Source organism: Balaenoptera ricei, chromosome 8 (genome assembly GCF_028023285.1).
Source record: "Balaenoptera ricei isolate mBalRic1 chromosome 8, mBalRic1.hap2, whole genome shotgun sequence".
Lineage (NCBI taxonomy): Eukaryota > Metazoa > Chordata > Mammalia > Artiodactyla > Balaenopteridae > Balaenoptera > Balaenoptera ricei.
In genome coordinates this window covers 36,344,232-36,364,341 of record NC_082646.1, presented here as the reverse complement: position 1 = coordinate 36,364,341, position 20,110 = coordinate 36,344,232, and the positions used below count along the sequence as shown (strand labels likewise).

Genomic DNA, 20,110 nt, shown 5'->3' with positions numbered 1-20,110 from the left:
GTTCAGGTTATTCAGACATACTACACAGTGAAGCAGAGTGCTATCCATAAAATATAACATACAAAATTCCAAAATGGTCAATGGGAAATGACCAGAAATACAGGCTTAAAAGAGTTGGCATCTTTTAGCTGTATTTGCTAATACAGACACTTATTTAAGCAGCTGAGAAAAGAACAAAATTGACTCAATTTTGTATTTCTTCTTGTCCTCAAACAATTTTTGATTCTTTCTGGATTGATGCAGTGATGTTTTTCTTCCTTCTGTATTTATAAATGAAACACTTTTTTTTAGTGTTTCTAAACATAAATTCTACTTGGTTTGAAATCAAGTGGTTGGAACACTTTTGACTTTTAAACATGTTGTTGATTCAGAGCTTCATTGAAGAAGCTTTCAATCAATGGATCAGTCCAATTCTGTAATTAGCACACAGTACCTAATGTTTTGGTGCTATTATGAGGACCAATGCTCAAAGTGGATTTTGTTCTTGAACAGTGTCCCAGTAGATTTGATGAACATTTATTGGCTTGAGGTCTGATCCCCACCACCGCCCCAGCCCAATAGATTTAAGATTTCCATTTAATGTTGAGAAACTGCACAAATTTGTATGGAACAAAGCCTAGAAAAATGGAAACTATAGATTGAATAGTAATCTAAATTAATCCTAGTGCGTATGATAGAGGAGGGAGAATCTTGGTGCCATAATTTCTCTCTTCATGGTGTTGGACTTAAATCAGTTGAAATGTATTTCTGTACCACAATTTAAGCTTCAATAAAGGTTTGCTTAATTCATTGTCTAGTGACATTCAAAAAAAAAACAACTGAACTGCTATTTAGTAAACATAGTGCTAGATGCTGGATATAGGATGAATGTGCTAACTCTTCATATAAAACAGTAATAGCTAACATTTACTGAGGATTAACTATAAGTTAAGGCCTGCTGCTGGGTGAATTGCAAGCATTGTCCCCCTGATACGAATTCTGTAGTATTATTATTCCTATTGCACAGGTCGGTAAACTGAAGCTTAAAGGAGCTTGTCCAGCATTACGTGGGCAATAAGTGGAAGAGAATTCAAATCCATTCCTTTCTGATTCTAGAGGCCAAGCTCTTCTACCATGCAAATATCTTACTTCTGTAAAATGACTTGAACAGGCTATATAGAAAAGTCATTGACTCTCTAGCAGTAGAAATTTATTAAGTCTTCCTATTCCTACTAATTTCAGCAGACTAGACCAGAGGTCAACAAACTACAGCCACAGGCTAAATCTTTGTTTTTACAGAGCCCACAAGCTAAGGATTTATTTTTACATTTTTAAATTGTTGAAAAATTTAAAACAATAATACTTTTTGACATGAAAATTATATGCCAGTATCATATAATATGCTCAGTTTTGCCTTTTGGCCTACGAAGCCTCAAATATTTACTATCTGACCCTTTACAGAAAATGTCTGCGAGCCTTGGACTAGATTATGTGGGATGCCTTTCAGCAATATGAGCAATGCATATGCCATAGCAGATTTAAAGAAAAATGTACCATGAGTAAATAGTTATATTAGCCCTACAAAATTTCTGGGAAGTATTTTCTTGTACTTTAATTCAAAAGAGCTAGAGCAACTACAAAACAGAAACAAAATCAGAATACTAGTATATTGAACTGATGCTTAATGTGAAAAGTGATTTCATTCTGTCAAGAATTTCTTCATATAATTGATGGAAATTTCTACACAAAAGTAGTGTTTTCAATAAATTATTTAAATGCGTATTCTACCTTAAAAAAAAAAAACCTCTTCTCTAGTTTCTTGGAAATAAATCAGATAGGAAGAGAGTAGTGTTTGACATTTACAGAGGTCAATTTGTAACAACTGCCCTTTTAAATGTGCATCATTTATTCATTCATTCATTCAGCCAATAATTTTTGAATGCCAGGCACTGGACTTACTAAGCATAGGTGATATACTGCAAATGACCTGAGTTTTGACCTGAAATAACTTGTTATTTATTTTTTTTTCACCATTCACTTGCTGTATAATATGTGAGTTGCTGCACATAGTAAAATCAACCCTCCCTAAAATTTGAGCATTACCCAAGATCACTTGCCATATTAGTTCAGCTTAAGTGAAGATCACAAATTAAAACTTCCTAAGATAACTGAATGCTGAAAAAGGAAAAAAAAAAAAAAAATACTGCTACAAGGTCAGAGGAGATTCAGTCTAAGGCAAGACATGAGGTTTTTCACCAAGATCTAAGATAGGTTGAAAATTGATCACTAGTCAGCTGAGTTATGAAATAAAGTAGCTCCGTAAGATTTTTTAATTAAATAGGGTGCAAGTTATTTAAATAGAACTAGTGAGGTTATAGCTTGTAAAAAAATGCAAATCCATGATACTTGATTTAACTCTACAACAGCAAATGAGCTAAGGGAATCAAGAAAACCCAGCAATTAACATCCTGAAGCATTTGCTCAGGGGGCCAGGACTGTTCTAAGTGCTCTGCAATACACACAGCAGTTGAAAACAAATTTGGCAGGGCAAAACACTCAAACACACACATTAGTCAATTATGGAAAGAACTGGTATAACCAAAGCAAAATTCAAAAGAGACCAATACAAACTTTCTCATGCAGTTTGGGACTGGGTTGGATTTAGGAGGGAAAAATCTATTGCCTTGCTGAAATGTTTAGTGTTCAGATTCAAAAGTATAATTTTATACTTAGAGTCAAAACATTGTTTAAAAAAATCTACTCACCAGTTAATTATATATTTTCAGTAGATATATGGAAAAGAAATAATTATGTTGTCCATTGGAGCTATTCTAAGTAGGAGCTAGTAGAGCTAAAAATTGCCTTGTAGGAGTGGAGAGATATACAACAGAGGGGAGTTTTTCTATAAAAATATGGTAAGGTCTCAGAAATTATTGATATTAATAGAAATAAATTAGATTTTTAAAATAAGAGTCATCCTGAGTTTGCACAAAGTAGAAGAGCAGACATTTCTGTAAAACTTAACTTCTGCTACAGTTCTTCAAACTGCATAAAGACATCTGGTGGCTTGGAGGTATTATTACAATCTAGTTTTCATATTCTACAAATGAGGAAGGAAATCATGATGTGTAGTGGCCTATCATTTACCAAAAATATAACTTTGGAATAATTATTATCTTCTACACTACAAAGACTGGAGCTTCATATGTACACACTAAAATACATTTTACTTTATTTTATTTTTTAAAATTTATTTATTTATTATTTATTTTTTATTTACAGCTGCGTTGGGTCTTTCTTGCTGTGCACAGGCTTTCTCTAGCTGCAGTGAGCGGGGACTACTCTTTGTTGCGGTGTGCGGGCTTCTCATTGCGGTGGCTTCTCTTATTGTGGAGCATGGGCTTTATGCGCGTGGGCTTCAGTAGTTATGGCTCGCAGGCCCTAGAGCGCAGGCTCAGTAGTTGTGGCTCACGGGCTTAGTTGCTCTGCGGGATGTGGGATATTCCTGGACCAGGGATTGAACCCATGTCTCCTGCATTGGCAGGTGGATTCTTAACCACTGCACCACCAGCAAAGTCCTTTACTATTTTAAAACACATATCGTCTGTTATGTGTCAGACACTATATAAAAAGCTTTAAAATATAATTCATTGTGACTTGAATATAAAGTCTCCTAACGTATAATTTAGGAGATAAGTATGACACATTTTAGCAATTATAATGGCAGAATGTTCATTTCAGCAACTTTTTTCTATGTTTATTCTTCTTAGATCAATCATGATAAAACTACAGAAAACTGTAGCCTTGTAAGTAAATGGTGTACAATTTTACGCTGATAACAATATTTTCTTATTTCAGTTGATAATCAAGTCAATCATCAAAATATAAATACAGAATATAAAAAGTGTTTCATTTGATATTCAATGTAGTAATGGAGACTAGTTAGGAGTATTCATTCATATATATTTTATTTTTTATATATGTATTTATTTCATAAATATGTTTGCAGATTGAAATAAGTTCTGAATGATAGGTAATATATAGCTACACATAAAAATTAGGTTCGGAATGATAGCTTGAAGTTAGAATCATAGGTGGTAAGTTAAATTCATGGAGTGTTTAGCGTCTTAGAGATCATCAGAACCAAGTTTGAAAAGCTGTTCTCCAGGAAAAATCTTACACACAAGTGTTTCCTTTAGTTTACACAGTGTTTATTAAACAGATGTAAATGACTTTGTGTGCATACTCTCTCCATTTTACCTAGTTCCCACCATGATTATCGTTTTTTACACAGTTTTATTGATATAAACGACATACGACACTGTATAAGTTTAAGGTATACAGCATAATGATTTGACTTACATACATCATGAAATGATGATCACAACAAGCTTAGTGAACAAACATCATCTCATATAGATACAAAATTAAAGAAATAGAAAAAAAAAGTTTACCTTGTGATAAGAACTCATGATTTACCATCTTAAAAACTTTCATCTATAGCACAGAGACAGCAGTGTTAATTATATTTATCATGTTGTCAATTACATCCCTAATACTTATTTATCTTAAAACTGGGAGTTTGTACCTTTTGACTGCCTTCATCCAATTTCCTCTGCCCCACACTCCTGCCTTTGGTAAACACAAACCTGATTTTTTTTTTTTATGAGTTTGTTCGTTTGTTTTTGAAGTATAATTGAAGTACAGCATTATGTTAGCTCCTGGTACACAACACAGTAATTTGATATTTCTCTACATTTAAAAGTGATCATGATGATTAGTCTACTTGTCATCTGTCACCATACAAAGTTATCACATAGTTATCAACTTTTAGCCACACTGTACATTTCCTACCTCTGACTCACTTATTTTGTAACTGAAAGTTTGTACCTGTAAATTTCCCTTACCTATTCCTTCCCTCTCCTGAACCCCTCCTCACTGACAACCACCTTTTTGTTCACTGCTTTTATGACTCCTTCTGTTCAGTTATGCTTGTCAATTTGTTTTGTTTTGTTTTAGATTCACATATAAGTGGAAATCATACAGTATTTGTTTTCTATGTCTGACATTTCACTTAGCATAATACCCCCTAGGTCCATCCATGTTGTCACAAATGGCAAGATTCCATTCTTTTTTATGGCTGAGTAATATTCCATTGTGTATATATATATATATATATATATATATATATATATACACATGCCATTTTCATTACCAGTTCATCTATTGATAGGCACTTAGGTTGCTTCCATATTTTGGCTATTGTAAATAATGCTGCAGTGAACTATGGTGCACATATTTTTCCTAATTAGTGTTTTTATTTTCTTTGGGTAAATACCCAGGAGTGGAATTGCTGGTAGTTCTATTTTTAATTTTTTCAGGAGTCTCCATACTGTTTTCCACAGTGGCTGCACCAATTTACATTCCCACCAACAGTGCATTCTCTAAATCTTCTCCAGCACTTTTTATTTGTTATTGATAATAGCCATTCAGACAGGTGAGAGTTGATATCTCACTGTGGCTTTAATTAGTATTTCTCAGAGGATTAGTTATGTTGAGCATCTTTTAATATGCCATTTGACCATCTGTATGTCTTCTTTGGAAAAATATCTATTCAAATCCTCTGCCCATTTTTTAACCTGGTTGCTTGTGTTTTGGTGTTTTTTGATGTTGAGTTTTATAAGTTCTTTGTATATTTTGGACATTAACCCCCTATTAATTTTCAAATTGTTTGAAAATACCTTCTCCCATTCAGTAGGTGGCATTTTCATTTGGTTGATAGTTTCCTTCACTGTGCAAAATCTTTTTAGTTTGACATAGTTCCATTTGTTTATTTTTGCTTTTGGTTTCCATACCTGAGAAGACATATCCCAAAAAATTTCTAAGACCAATGTTTAGCAAGTACTGCCTTTGTTTCTTCTAGAAATTTTATAATCACTGGTCTTACATTAAGTCTTAAACCATTTTGAATTTATTTTTCTGCATAGTGTGGGAGAGTAGTCCGATTTGATTCTTTTGCATGTAGCTGTCCAGTTTACTCAACATCATTTATTGCAGAGGCTGTAGACAAGATTGTTTTTTTCCCCACTGTATATTCTTCCCTCTTTTTTTTTTTTCCTTTTTTTCTTTTTTTCCCTCCTTTATCATAGATTAATTGCCCATGTATGTGTGGGCTTGTTTCTCAGCTCTCTATTCTGTTCCATTGATACATGTATCTGAATTTGTGTGAGTACCATACTGTTTTGGTTATGGTAGCTTGCTAGTATGGTTTGAAATTAGGGAGTGTGGTACCTCCAGTGTTGTTCTTCTTCCTGAAGATTGTTATGGCTTTTGGGGTCTTTTGCGTTTCCATACAAATTATAGAATTATTTGTTGTGGTTCTGTGAAAAATGCCATTGGTAATTTGACAGGGGGATTGCACTGAATCTATAGATTTCTTTGGGTAGTATGGTCATTTTAACAATATTAATTCTTCTAATTCATGAGCACAGTATATCTCTCCATCTGTTTGTGTCATCTTCAATTTCTTTCAACAGTGTCTTACAGTTGTCCGAGTACAGGTCTTTTACCTCCTTAGTTAGATTTATTCCTAGGTACCTTTTTCTTTTTGATGTGATTGTAGATGGGCTTTTTTCCTTATGCTAGTTCATTGATAGTGTAAAGAAACACAACAGATTTCTGTATATTAACTTTGTATCATGAAACTTTACCAAATTCATTGATGAGTTCCAGTAATTTTTGGTGGTGTCTTTAGGGTTTTCTATGTATAGTATCATGTCATCTGCAAAGTGTGACAGTTTTACTTCTCCTTTCAAGTTCAATTCCTTTTGTTTCTTTTCTTATCTGATTCCTATAGTTAGGAACTCCAGTACTATGTTGAATAAAAGTGGTAAGAGTGGGCATCCTTGTCTTATTCTTGATTGTAGCTTTTCATAACTATGATGTTAGCTATGAGTTTATCATATATGGCCTTTATTATGTTGAGGTATGTTCCCTCTATACTCACTTCATGAAGAGTTTTTATCATAAATGAATGTTGAATTTTGTCAAAAGATTTTTCTCCATCTATTGAGATGATCAGATGACTTTTATTCTTCAATTTATTAATGTAGAGTATAACATTGATTGATTTGTGGATATTGAAACATCCTTGTAGCCCTAAGATAAAACCCACTTGAACATGGTGTATGATACTTTTTCTGTATTGTTGAATTTGGTGTGCAAGTATTTTGTTGAGGATTTTTGCACCTATGTTCATCAGGGATATTGGCCTGCAATTTTATTTTCTTGTGATATCCTTGTCTGGTTTTAATATCAGGGTGATTCTGGCCTCACAGAATGAGTTAGGAGACATTTCTTTCTCTGAAATTATTTGAAATTATTTGTGAAGAAAAGGCATTTAGTCTGCTTTAAATGTTTTGTAGAATTCAACTGTGAAGCAATCTGGTTCTGGACTTTTGTTTGCTGTGGGAATTTTTTATTACTGATTCAATTTCAGTACTAGTAATTTGCCTTTTCATATTTTCTATTTCTTTCTTGTTCTTTTCTAGGAATTTGTCCATTTCTTCTAGGTTTTCCAGCTTATTGGCATAGAATTATCCTCTTATAATCCCTTTTTATTTGTGTGGTTTTGGTTGCAACTTCTTTATTATTTCTGATTTTATTGATTTGGGCATGCTCTCTTTTTTTTTTTCTTGATGAGTCTGGCTAAATGTTTATCAATTTTATTTATCTTTGCAAAGGACCATGTCTTAGTTTCATTGATCTTTTTCATTGTTTTTTGTCTCTATTTTATTTAATTTTACCCTGATCTTTATGATTCCTTTACTTCCACTAACTTTGGATTTTCTTTGTTCTTCTTTTTCTGGTTCCTTTTGTTGTAAAGTTAAGTTGTTTACTTAACATTTTTCTTATTTCCTGAAGTAGGCTTGTATTGCTATAAACTTCTCTTTAAGAACTGCTTTTGGATTGTTTTGTTGTAGTTTTCATTTATCTACAGGTAGTTTTCAATTTCTTCTTTGATTTCTTCAGAGAACCTTTGGTTGTTTAGTAGCATATTGTTTAGCATTCACATGTTTGGGTTTTTTGTAGGGTCCAGGAAACACAAAAATTAAAGATATATATATCTAGATATAGATATAGATATAAATATAGATATAGATATATAAAGACCACCTGGTCTAATGTGTCCTTTAAGGCCAGTGTTTCCTTATGGATTTTCAGTCTGGATTTTCTGTCCAATGATGTAAGTGGGGTGTTAAAATCCCCTTTTATTGTTGTGTTACTATAGAAGATATAACAATTGTAAATATATATGAACCCAATATAGGAGAACCTAAATACATAAAACAAATATTAACAGACATAAAGGGAGAAATTGATACTAACACACTCCCGTATTGCCTGCAGAGTTTCTGCTGAAAAGTCAGCTGATAGCCTCATGGGTGTTCCCTTGTTCATAACTTGTTGCCCTTTAGAATATTTTCTCTTTACCTTTAATTTTTGCCATTTTAATCACAATGTGTCTTGGTCTGGTCCTCTTTGGTTTAATCTTGTTTGGAACTCTCTGTGTTTCCTGGATCTGGATGTTTATTTCCTTTCCCAGATTAAGGAAGTTTCAGCTACGATGTCTTCAAATATGTTCTCTGACCATTTCTTTGTCTCTTCTCCTCCTGGACCCCTATAATGTGGTTATTAACATGCTTGATGTTGTTGCAGTGTCTCTTAAACTGTCTTTATTTCATTTTATTCTTTTGTCTTTCTCTGTTCACCTCAGTGATTTCCACTGCTCTGTCTTCTAGCCCACTGATCTGTTTCTCTTTATCATCTAATCTACTGTTGGTACCTTCCAGTGTATTTTTGCTTTCAGTTATTGTATTATTTACCTATGTTTGGTTCTTTTTTATGTTTTCTTACTCTTTGTTAAAAATCTCTAACTTCTCACTCTGTTCATCTAAACTTCTCCTGAGTTCTTTGAACATCTTTATGATCATTACCTTGAACTCTTTATCAGATAGATTGCTTATCTCTATTTCACTTATTTCTTCTTCTGGGGTTTATCTTATTCTTTATTAGGAACATATTCTTCTGTCACCTCATTTTACCTAATTTGCTGTTTTTATTTCTTTGTATTCGGTAGGTTGTCTATATTACCAGACTTGGAAAAGTAGCCTTTTATAGGAGATGTCTTATGCTTCCTGGCAGTGCACTCATTCTGGTCACCAGAACTATATGCTCTAGGGTTGCCCTGCTGTTGTGGCAGGATGACTATGTGGGTAGCCTGGTAGACATGGCTGGCCCTTGGTCCCACTGGTTGCCAAGCCCTGATTTGTGTAGAGGCTGCCAGCTGCTGGTGGGTAGTGCTGGGGTAGGTTGTGGTATAAGTCTTGACTACACTGTGTCTCACCTCTCCTACCTGTCTTATTGTTTTCTTCTTTAAATTTTTATTTATAGAAGATATTTTCTTCAAGTCTTATGTTCTTTCTCATCAATAGTTGTTCTTTAAATATCTTATACTTTCAACTGCACAGGCATTTAAGCTTATTTCTCTTGAGCGACCAAAATCCCTGATTTATATATGAAGAAGAAAACACAGGAAAGTTAAACTATTGCTGCTAATTGCGTAGCTAAATAGTAGAAGAGTTAAGTTTAGCATTAATCTCATGATTCTCACAACAGTGTTTTTTTATAACAAGAATAATAATAACAGTTATAATTGCTTTAATTTATTGTGTTGTGCCATGTGTTGTACTAATTGCTGTATATACATTATTATATTTAAGGCTTAAAAATTTTTATGAGATAGTTTTTTTAGCCTTCATTTCACAAAGAAGCTGAGATATGAACAGAGAAGTAGCTTGTCTAAATTTGGCTCCACTCAGCTGCCTCTTTTACTTAATGAGTGTTATTTCCTCTTTTAATTTGTATAACTTTGTAGATTGTCCTCAAATATTATAATTTGAGAACCTCTTATAATATAGCTCAAAGTAATTAGAAAAAGAAATATTCAGGTTTATAATTAGAAGTTGATAAGATATATCTCTCTGAAATTTATAGAGAGAAATACTCTTGATTAAGTGTTTTTTATTGGTCAGTTATGTAACATAATTTTATATGTCAGGGAATTTTTCACAGTAATCTTATAACACATATATAATTAATTATCTCATCTTACTTGGGAAATAAAGCATAGTGAAGTAAATTAATTTGCCCAAGGAGGCCATTAATAAATTGGGATACTAGAATTTGAACCTTGGTCTTTTGCTTTCAAAAATCTCATTTTTTATAGCAATATTTTAAAGTATATTTTTAGGATTCTACTCTAGAGGGAGAGTAGTTCAGGCAGAGGGAACAGCTAGGGCAAGGGTCTGAGAATATTACAATGAACATAGCAAACAAAAATCCCTGCTCTCATAGACCATAAATTCTCTGTGTGGGGGACACAATAGACAAAACAAATAGTTTGTTAGCAGATAAGTGCTAAATAAAAAAAAAAAAGTTTTTTAGGGAAATGGAATAAAGGATGTGTAGAGGGTCATGGAGGTCATACTTTTTGATAAGTTATGCAGGAAAGATCTCTCCATGAAGGTGACATTAAAATAAAGACCTAAAGAGGGAAAGATGATAGTCATTATTATATGTGGGGGGAAAGTGTTTTAGATGGAGGAAGCAACAAGTACAAAGGCTCTGAAGCAGGATAATACTTGGTATATTTGATAAAAGGCAAGGAAACTAGTGTGCTAGAATGGAGGGAGGGAAGATGTATGTAGTTGTAAGAGATGATATCAAAGAAGAAACAAAGTCTAGATAGTCTAGGGCCTGTAAGCCATTGTAAGTCTCAAAAGTTTGACTTTTCCTCTTAGTGAGATAAAAAGCCATTTAAAGCATTTGGTATAACTTTATTTTAAAATAACCAAGTCTGGCTACAGTGTTAATAAATAGAAAGAGAGCAAAGGAAGAAGCAGTGACACCAGTAGGGTGATATCACAACAATCAAGGTGAGATAGGCCTAGATGAAAGCTGTAGAAGAAGTTAGATGTTGTTGGATTCTGGATATATTATGAAATAATATCAGTAGGACTTGCTCATGAATTGTATGTAGGGTGTGAGAGACATACTGAATTACAGATTATTTTTGTATTTTGTTTAAATAACTGGAAGAATGGAATGATTATTTACTCTGATGGGAAATATTATGGCAATGATAGGTTGGCAGGTGAAAATGGGAGTCCCGATAGGATGTGTTATGTTTGCAATGCTTATTAAACATTTAGATGGAAATGTCAAATTCTGTGTGTGTGTGTGTGTTGCCATTCAAGGGAGGTGTCCAGGCAGGAATAAGTTTGGTAATTTTTTGGTTTATACATGATTTTTAAATACAAGGGCTAGGTAAGATAAACTTGGGAATGGTATGGACTGAGAAATGAAAAGGTCCAAGGAGGGACCATGAAATGTCTAGATATTGGGAAGATGAGGAAGAACAAGCTAATGAAAGTGAAGGGGAGGGCACAGTGAAGGAGGAGAAATCCAAGTGAAGAAATTGTTTTCAGAAGAAAAGTGTGATCAACTCTATCAATACTACTGAATATAGGTCAAATAGATGAGAACTGAGCAATTGATCATTAAATGAAACAATGTTGAGGTCATTACTTTCACAGTAACATTTGGACAGTGGTAGAGAGACAGCTTGATTTGAGAAGCTTAAAAAAATAGGAGTTTTTTTGTGTGTGTGTGTGGTTTTTTTTTTTTTTTTTTTGTGGAAGGGGTGAACAAAATGTGTTTGTACCTAGAGGGAAAAATGGGGTCAAAGAGATACAATTTTTCCTTCCACCTTTTTTTTGTCAACTTTGGAGCAATACCAGTATGAATGCTACTGATGATGTCTGAAGGGGAGATGGGTCTTTGATTAGATCACAGATTGTTATGATAAGAAGATGGGACACAATATAGATACAGATAAATCAATAGCTATTGTGGTAGTGTTACATATTGGCTTCCCTGGGAATCAGACTTGGTGAGATGGAGTTTAGTGTAGATGATAATTTTAAGAAGTGCCTTTGGAATCACCCACCAGAAGGGAGGAGGAAGGAGCAGATGTGGGAAGAGAATAATTCGAGCTGTGATACAGGCCCAGCAACAGCCCCAGCTAACACTAAGGAGGATGTCAAAAGCTAGAATGGCTTGTCAGTGTTGTCTGGAGTTGGGCTGAGGTGGTCAGTGCTCTCACTGAGCAACTGTTGGCTGTTGGCTGTTGTGCTACCCAAGGAAGGGATATAACCTCAGATGAGCTGATTCTCTGTAGCAAAGGCAGTCCCTGAGGGAGCTGAGAGCTGGAAGCTGTCTGTCAATGTAACTCCCAACAGTTCAGACAAGTCCTTCATTGAAGGGAAATATGTGGCACACACTGCAGTGCCCCCATAGATGGAATACATGTATGCAGTTTTTAGATTACTTCTAATTTCTTCAGGAATTATAAGGGGAGAAGTGGGGGAAGGGGCAGGAGGTTGTTTTGAAAGAGAGTAATTGTAAACATATTGTCTAAAGGATTAAGAGAAAATGGACTCCATAAATGTACTGGAATTACCAGGCAGAACAAAGGGCTTGTCTGAGATTAATGATCATAAATTTAGAGCAAGACTAGTCATCGTTGTTGATGATTTTTCCACTCACATTCCCTTGCCCACAGCAGAATAGGAAGACAGTTCAATTTAACCAAAGTTGAAGTTGTACTTGAATAAAATGGAAGGAGAAAGGGGTAAGGAGTCATGGTTGTAGATGAGGAAGTGATTATCTATTTAAATATTAGAAAATGCAAAATAGCTGAAGAGGATAGTCGGGCTGAAAATTTTGAGAGACAATAAAAAGATCTAATAGTTTTAGGAATCAATGTATGTACTAAATGACTTGCTGGTTTTACTAAGTGACACACAGGTCCCATCTCTATTGGTCTATAATACTCAAAATCCCTATACATGCTCTATTACTTCCATTGTATATATAAGTTTCTAATGCTTAGCCTTATAATTTCCAGAGAATGAATTAAGATTAATTTGAGTTTGGAAAAATTGTAAACTTAGAAGCAAGCAAATAAGGATTATTTATGTAATTGTTTACCCAGAGTGGAGAAAGTTAAGTCAAATGTACAAAACCCTCTGCCAGGGTTCATAGACTATCATCACATTAGTTAAACAAATTTATATACAACTTTAACATTTGAGATTATTTCACCATATATATTATTCACAGTTGAAGTAGCTTTTTATAACATACATCAAGATACCAAAGAAAGGACCTAAAATCAAAAACATTTTTATCACATTCTTTGGATAATTTATCTCTTTACAAAAGCATTTGCAATTTACTATTTCACTTATAATGTAGTTAAAATCATCTCTTTCAAAGCACACATACACAGGTGTGCTTTGGTTTCCTATTAACCAGTGAACCCTTTGGCTGGATGATTTGGGTGTGATAATATGTAAAGTGAAAATTGTAATCCATAGCAAGAGATTACTGACCTGTTATATATAACCAAAGAAAGAATGGGAATAAGGAAAATTTCATTATTATAAAATCTACAGGTCTCTTGTAGATTTGCCTCACCATGTCTCCAGCTGTATCTTAATTCAATTCTTATCTCCATGTAATAGATGGGACTGTATTTCTTGAGATACCTCTAATTAGCTCCATTGATATTCTCAAAAGACTAATTTTATTAAATAATAAACATTTTCAAAAGGTGATATGCTGTCCCATTTACAGATGACTTATAACAAATATATTAAAGAATTACTTCATGTGATATAATAGGAAAATGTTTTAAAAAATCACATTGATCAAAATATTCTAAATTAAGAGTATCAGAACAACTCTAGATTAAAAACATGCTAGTTCCCAAAATGAATTTGTCATCTTGGATGCCCAAATCCTTATTGGCTGTGAGTTTTTATTCTTATTACTTAACCTTAATGAATGACAGTGTCCTCATCAATAACTGGGGATAATAAGCCCTGCCCAATCTGCTTACAAAGTGATCACAAGCTCATGAACTCACACTTGCCAATAAAAACCCACAAAGCTTCATGTTTCTATGGCTTTTGGTCAAGGTACCATTCAATAATCAAATTTTTATTGTAAATTTAAATTTTTATTTTAGTTTAATTTTAAACTATTATTATTAAGAATCTTGCTTGTTGTAGAGTATCTTATGATACTCTCTTTCATATCTTATGAAAGACTTCATGCAAACAAATAGCTATGTATTAAAATGCTAATTTAATTATCTCTCAAAATAAATGTATGAATTATTTTTTCCATTTTTCACTAATTTTCTCATCTCTATATCTTTATCTGTCAGAAAATGATTTTTAATAAGAGTTGCTTATGAAGATTATTTTTAAATTCCTAAAACCAACTATTGGTTGGTTTTAACTTCCAAATATTGAATTGCTTTTTTCCTAATACATTTTTTTAAAACAACCACATTGAGTTTGATTTGCCAATTCACTACTTATTAACTGTATGACCAAAGTCAAGTTTTTATTTGCTTTTCACATACACTTAGTAGTCTTTAAAACAGAGAAATTACTATTTCATTTCCAGGAAACTTGGCATACAGTAGTATGCTAGTAGCTAGTGTAATTATTATCCATCCATTCTTTTATTTGCCCTTATATTTTTAACATTTTACAATGTCAAAGATAGTTTCTGAATGAGGTCTGACCAATTTTTATTACAGGATATTTACATTGGATACACAAAAAATCTGACAATAATCTGAATTATCTTGATGATAATAACAGGAACAAGAACAAAACTGATGAAAGACTTCAATATGCAGTCTATCAGTCATTTTTATAGAAATCGTAGAAGTTAAATCCATGAGTCCCCTCAGATATATCACTCATCTTAGTTCCTCAAACTTAACAATATTACATATGAATCTGATACCTAAAAGTTAGTAATATTTAATAAAGCTCGTGTCTGACACCTGGTCTAAAGTGTTTTGCCTTTTTCAACGGTTTCACTTTTTGTAAAAATTCAAACTCAACTTTAAGAATTTTTGAAGTCATAATGAATTATCTCTATAGTCATAACACTTTTAACATTAGAAAATTGATTGAGAATGCCTGGAGCGTTGACAGTCTAAAACTTATGGCCCCACCAATAGGGTAAAGGTATAACAAAATGCAAAGCAAAATGATCACCCCATTTCCATTCCTTCTTCCAAATGCATGACTCCCATAAGCCAAGGACTGCCATTTATTCAGAACAGATCTAAGACTAGGAAATTAAAAACCAGAAGGAAGATGAACCTCAGCACTTCATTCCTAATTATATAGGATTTATCTTCTTGCCTTGACCATTTTCCCTCACTTCTCCCCAATAACTAAACAATCTCTTATATTTAGCATACATAATCATAAAATTAGTATCCAAAACCCCTGTCACTCTCCAACACTTTAAAATAATTCACCATTCTAGGGAATAATTTCTGAAATATTTTTACATGTGTGTGTGTGTGTGTGTGTAGCTCACACTACACATACTTAAAGTGTTTGAGTGGGTGAAGAACCTTTCTAACTGACTTGAAAACCTGCTCAGCCTACTATACCACCCACTGTGATCTTTATGAAGTCTTGCAGAAGAAATCCCTCTTGGACCTTAATATCCAGCAACACTGTACTTCTCCTGAGTTACTAGAAAGTTTTGATATTAAAATAATCATGAATTCTAAGACTGGGGACATATCCATGTTTGTTTTGACCCTCTTAAGTTCATGAGTCAAATTTTATGGCCAACTTCCAATAATTTACAAAAGAAATCTATGACATATTTTCTTAATTCCTCATGTTACGCTACAGGATTTTTGTCATACAAATTTTACCTTCACCTGGAATTTGTCAACTACCTATTTTATATTTTGTATTATATACATATATATCTAAGCTACCCCAAACCCTTTGTGGAATAATGAAGGAAAGAAAAGAAAAGATGGAAATCAGAAAAGCAGGCAGGTAGGCAAGAAGGTTTGAGGAAGGAAGGAAGGAAGGAAGGAAGGAAGGAAGGAAGGAAGGAAGGAAAGAATCCGAAGTGTATGTGCAGTGTATGTATGTGTATGTGTTGGTGTGCATATGTTTGCAATATACATTTAGGGGAATGGCATGAAGTGCTATATGGTACATGCATATGGTATGTACTAGTTACCCATAAGTATGGCTGTGACAAGCTGAAGCAGTGATGGTTTGGGATCATGCATTTATTTGGTGGCATAGACTCATCTGAGCTGGGTCTGTGGATAGTTGGCCCAAGTAAGTATGATTAGTTCATTTATCTACAGCCTTCCTTTACAGCTTTTCTGTATCATCAGTACCTAGCATAATATTTGGTGTATAGTTTGCATTGAAAAAAATATTTGTTAAATGAATAAAGGAAATGATTTGTCTTACGTATGGTCAGTATGCTTCCAATCACACATTCCAGCTCTATATTCTAACTGTCATGTGAGGCTCTCAGTCATATCATTAATTGTATACCTCTTTTTCTTTGTATGGTTTACCTAGGATGAATAGGTGTAATAATTCTGTAAGCCACAGTTCTAGTTAAAGCTCCACTCTCAAACTCTGCATGAGTTTCTGAACTTGGAAAAAGGGTCAAAGAAAAGACAAGGCCTGAGGCCCTGTGATCCTTGATCATAAACTTTCTCCTCCAGATTATTACTTGTCTGTTTGTCCATGTGTTTTATACTAAGTCCAGAAAGAAGTTTACTTCAGTTTATACTTTGAAACTGAATTTTAGAGTCCTTGTATTAAGATTTTTATTTTGACTCATTTTTTTCCCTTAAAGATCAAAAATAGAACATAGGAACAGGTATTTTTTCCCTTCTGTAGGTGACAAAAAATAATCAAAGTCACATCCATAAAATCTCTTGTTCTTTTTATTTTCATTTCTCTCCTAGATATAATAGAATGTTTATTAAAATAATGTGATAAACACTCAAACTAAGTTCTATGTTGAGTACCTCCAAAGAAACCAACTGCTTTCTGTTCACAGTGAGATCAAAATAACTGGCTGTATTTTTACTCAGACTGTTCTCTCTAGTTGCCATCCCCACTCCAACCAAGAATTTTTTCACATCAGTCTGGTCTCAGATCAACCAGAATCCTGCCTGACACGAGGACCACTTTTACATTATAAATAATAGTGTTTTACCCTTTTTCTTTTTCCTAAGAGGAAGGATTTAAATGAGGAAAACACACTCTCCTTCAAAGTGCAGGCTACTTTTTAGTATTTCTCTATATGTCTTTATGAAAAGAAAAATCTATTCACAGTTGAAAAAAATCCATTTACCTTTGTACTGCTGGTGCTATAGCTCCTAGGAAATAATGACACAGAGAAAATTCCATGAGAAAATGTTAATTGTACCTGTATTAACTGATGATACAAAATAAAGCAATTAGAGCTGAGTGTTATCTTTTGGGTCATTGTGATCTCAAAACACAACTCAGGTCATAATTATTGTATAATCTTCTTTTCTTTTTTTGTGTCTAATTTCTAGACCATGCCTGTACTTCAATTTATCAGAAGTAGGCCTTCATTTAGGACTGTTTGCTATTAAAATATTTTTTAACTACGATAGGTTGATTTGAAATGTCATAATAAGCACAATATAAACTTGTAGTAAATGTATTGGAAGCTACATATATACTTTTCAGAAAACATTTAAGAAACTCAATTAAAATAAATTGATATCCAAATAGCCTTTCAGAATTTATAAATTTAATGAAGACGAAAAGAGGACAATAAAACCATATAATCTCTAAAGAGATATAACAGCCCCACCGCAACCACTGACTCACTGTGCTGTGTTTCTAAGAGTAGTCAAAGGAAGTCAAATGGGAAACCTTGCCATGCTTTGTTATCAGACTGAGGTCATTTGTTGGAAAAAAAAGGCAGCTTCTATCTCTAAAGGTCAATGCACATTAGTTTAAAGCCATGAAACATATAAATTTGAAAAAGAATGAACTTGACTTTTATTAGAAGTTAGTGTGTATGTTTTTCAAGCCACCAAAAAAAGTAAAAGTAGAATTATTCTCTTTTGTATTGCCACTTTGTTTATCTATAATTTATATTAACTATTATACACTTAACTACAGTGAAATGCAGAATTGTGGGTAAAATCCTAAACACTTTCTTCAATAATGAATTCCTCTCTTTTTATTCATTATGCCCTTACTGTTTATTAGTCCTTAATGATTTTGAATGTGTTTTAAAAGGTTTGATCGTAAATTCAACAAATAAGTAAATTGTAACCCATATCTCAAAAAAAGTAAGTTATATGATCCCTCTTATAATATTAAAGTTAATGATATATCTCTTTCATATCCATTCAGTATATTTTCTTAACTGCTTACTTTCATCATTTGTTGTTTTAACAGACAGTAAATTTTAAGATCTACATTGTATTACTATGAAACATACTATTTTATCATGAAATGATGAAAAGTTTGAAAAAATCTCTTTTATGATTGGTAAATAATGACAGGAAAGGCAGAACACTTTCAAGAAGCATTTCTCACCAGGAGAACATGGTTTTACAAACTGGGAATTCTGGGACAATGTTTATTTATAAAAATACTGAACTCCTACCATTTCCAAGAAACTAAAAATCAATTCTTTGATCAGCCTAGCCCAAGAAAAAGGAAAGGTACATATGTATTGAGTTATGAATAGATCAATAAATGATAAAAGAAATATAAATAATGCTTATCATTCTTTTTTTAAGGCCACTTTATTTTTAGGAAAATATTTTAAATTGCGCAAATGCAACATAATTTAAGGGAAGACAATTGAACCTCAATCCTTCATACATACAAGTGAGTGTTTCGATAACTATAATACTTCTAGAGTAATCAAAATGGATGAGTATAATTAATTTGTACACACTATTCCAGGTTTCCATAAAATAAAAGTAACATGATTTTTTTAACTCACATTTATAGAAAAGAACACCTTATATCTTCACTATATTTTGCTTGAGCGCACAAGTCTTTCTAATTTGGCAAATTCATGCTTCGTTTTACACACCGTTCCTAGCACGACAGATAATGAAGCAGCAGTTTAGACACCAGGCACTCCAACCACTTCTATTTCTGTTCTTACTGTGTATCAATGGGTTCAATTGGTGGTAGAAAAATTAATATGCAGAAAGTATTATAAAGATGTAAAATAACTACTTAATGTGTTATAAAGGTATTGTTTAATTTATTCCTACACTGGCAACTTGTATGCACTATACACAGAAATTAGGAGTGTACATATAATCTGAAAATCGTGGTATTTAAAATTGGATGGTAGAGATTTATTGTCAAAGCCGTCCTATCACTGCTTGACAAACAAAAAGAAACCTTCACTGGATAATGATAGAAAAGTATGTACAAGTTACAAAAGTAGTAATTCTTTAAACTCCTTTTTGCCTTGCATCTAAATGCTGTGTTATGTTGACAGATCTGGGAAATTTTAGTGGCCGGACAAGAAGTGCAGTCTCTGTGAGGGAAGGCCAGGGGGTTGTTCTGATGTGCTCTCCTCCGCCTCATTCACCAGGTACAGTCGGATCCCATTCTATATTGCTGCTGCTCTCTTTTGCTATATGCTTATTCTTTTAGACAGGGTATTGACTGGGGAACATTCAGGTGAAATGTGCATGGTTTTCGTGACATGTATCAGAGTACCACATGAGTAATTAAAGACCATATAGTCTAAATGCCATTGAGCAGGAGACTTAGCTCCTCTGATAAGATTGTTTCACTGTCTTTCTAAGTGTTGACTGCCCTGGTTATGTCTCTGTCTGCCACCAGTGAGGAATATACTGCTTGGAGCATAAGGAAAGTGATAAGCTGAGAGAGTAAAAACTATTCAAAATTATTTGGAATGTCAGAGTTGAGTTAACTAAATACCACTGTGCATCTTGTTTCAGAAGATAAGCTGGAAACTGTGTTGTTTATGGCGTAGTTTGTCACACTGGAACAAAAACTGCTAAGAAATTTTTTTGTTCATACAAAACTATAATTTACTTGTTATTTTCTTGCTACTTGAGTTTTTGTTTGTAAAAATCATGGTAATAGGTAAGTAC

General features: G+C 33.3%; 1 protein-coding gene across 2 annotated transcripts in view; it reads left to right on the top strand.

The window, feature by feature from the left end:
• The window catches only part of CNTN5 (contactin 5), a 1,402,912-nt gene that overhangs the window by 943,759 nt on the left and 439,043 nt on the right, over window positions 1-20,110 (top strand). For both annotated transcript variants that reach the window (XM_059930535.1, XM_059930534.1), the window contains exon 7: window positions 19,486-19,581. In XM_059930535.1, coding sequence (XP_059786518.1) covers window positions 19,486-19,581 — 96 coding nt within the window. The remainder of the gene's footprint in view (window positions 1-19,485; window positions 19,582-20,110) is intronic.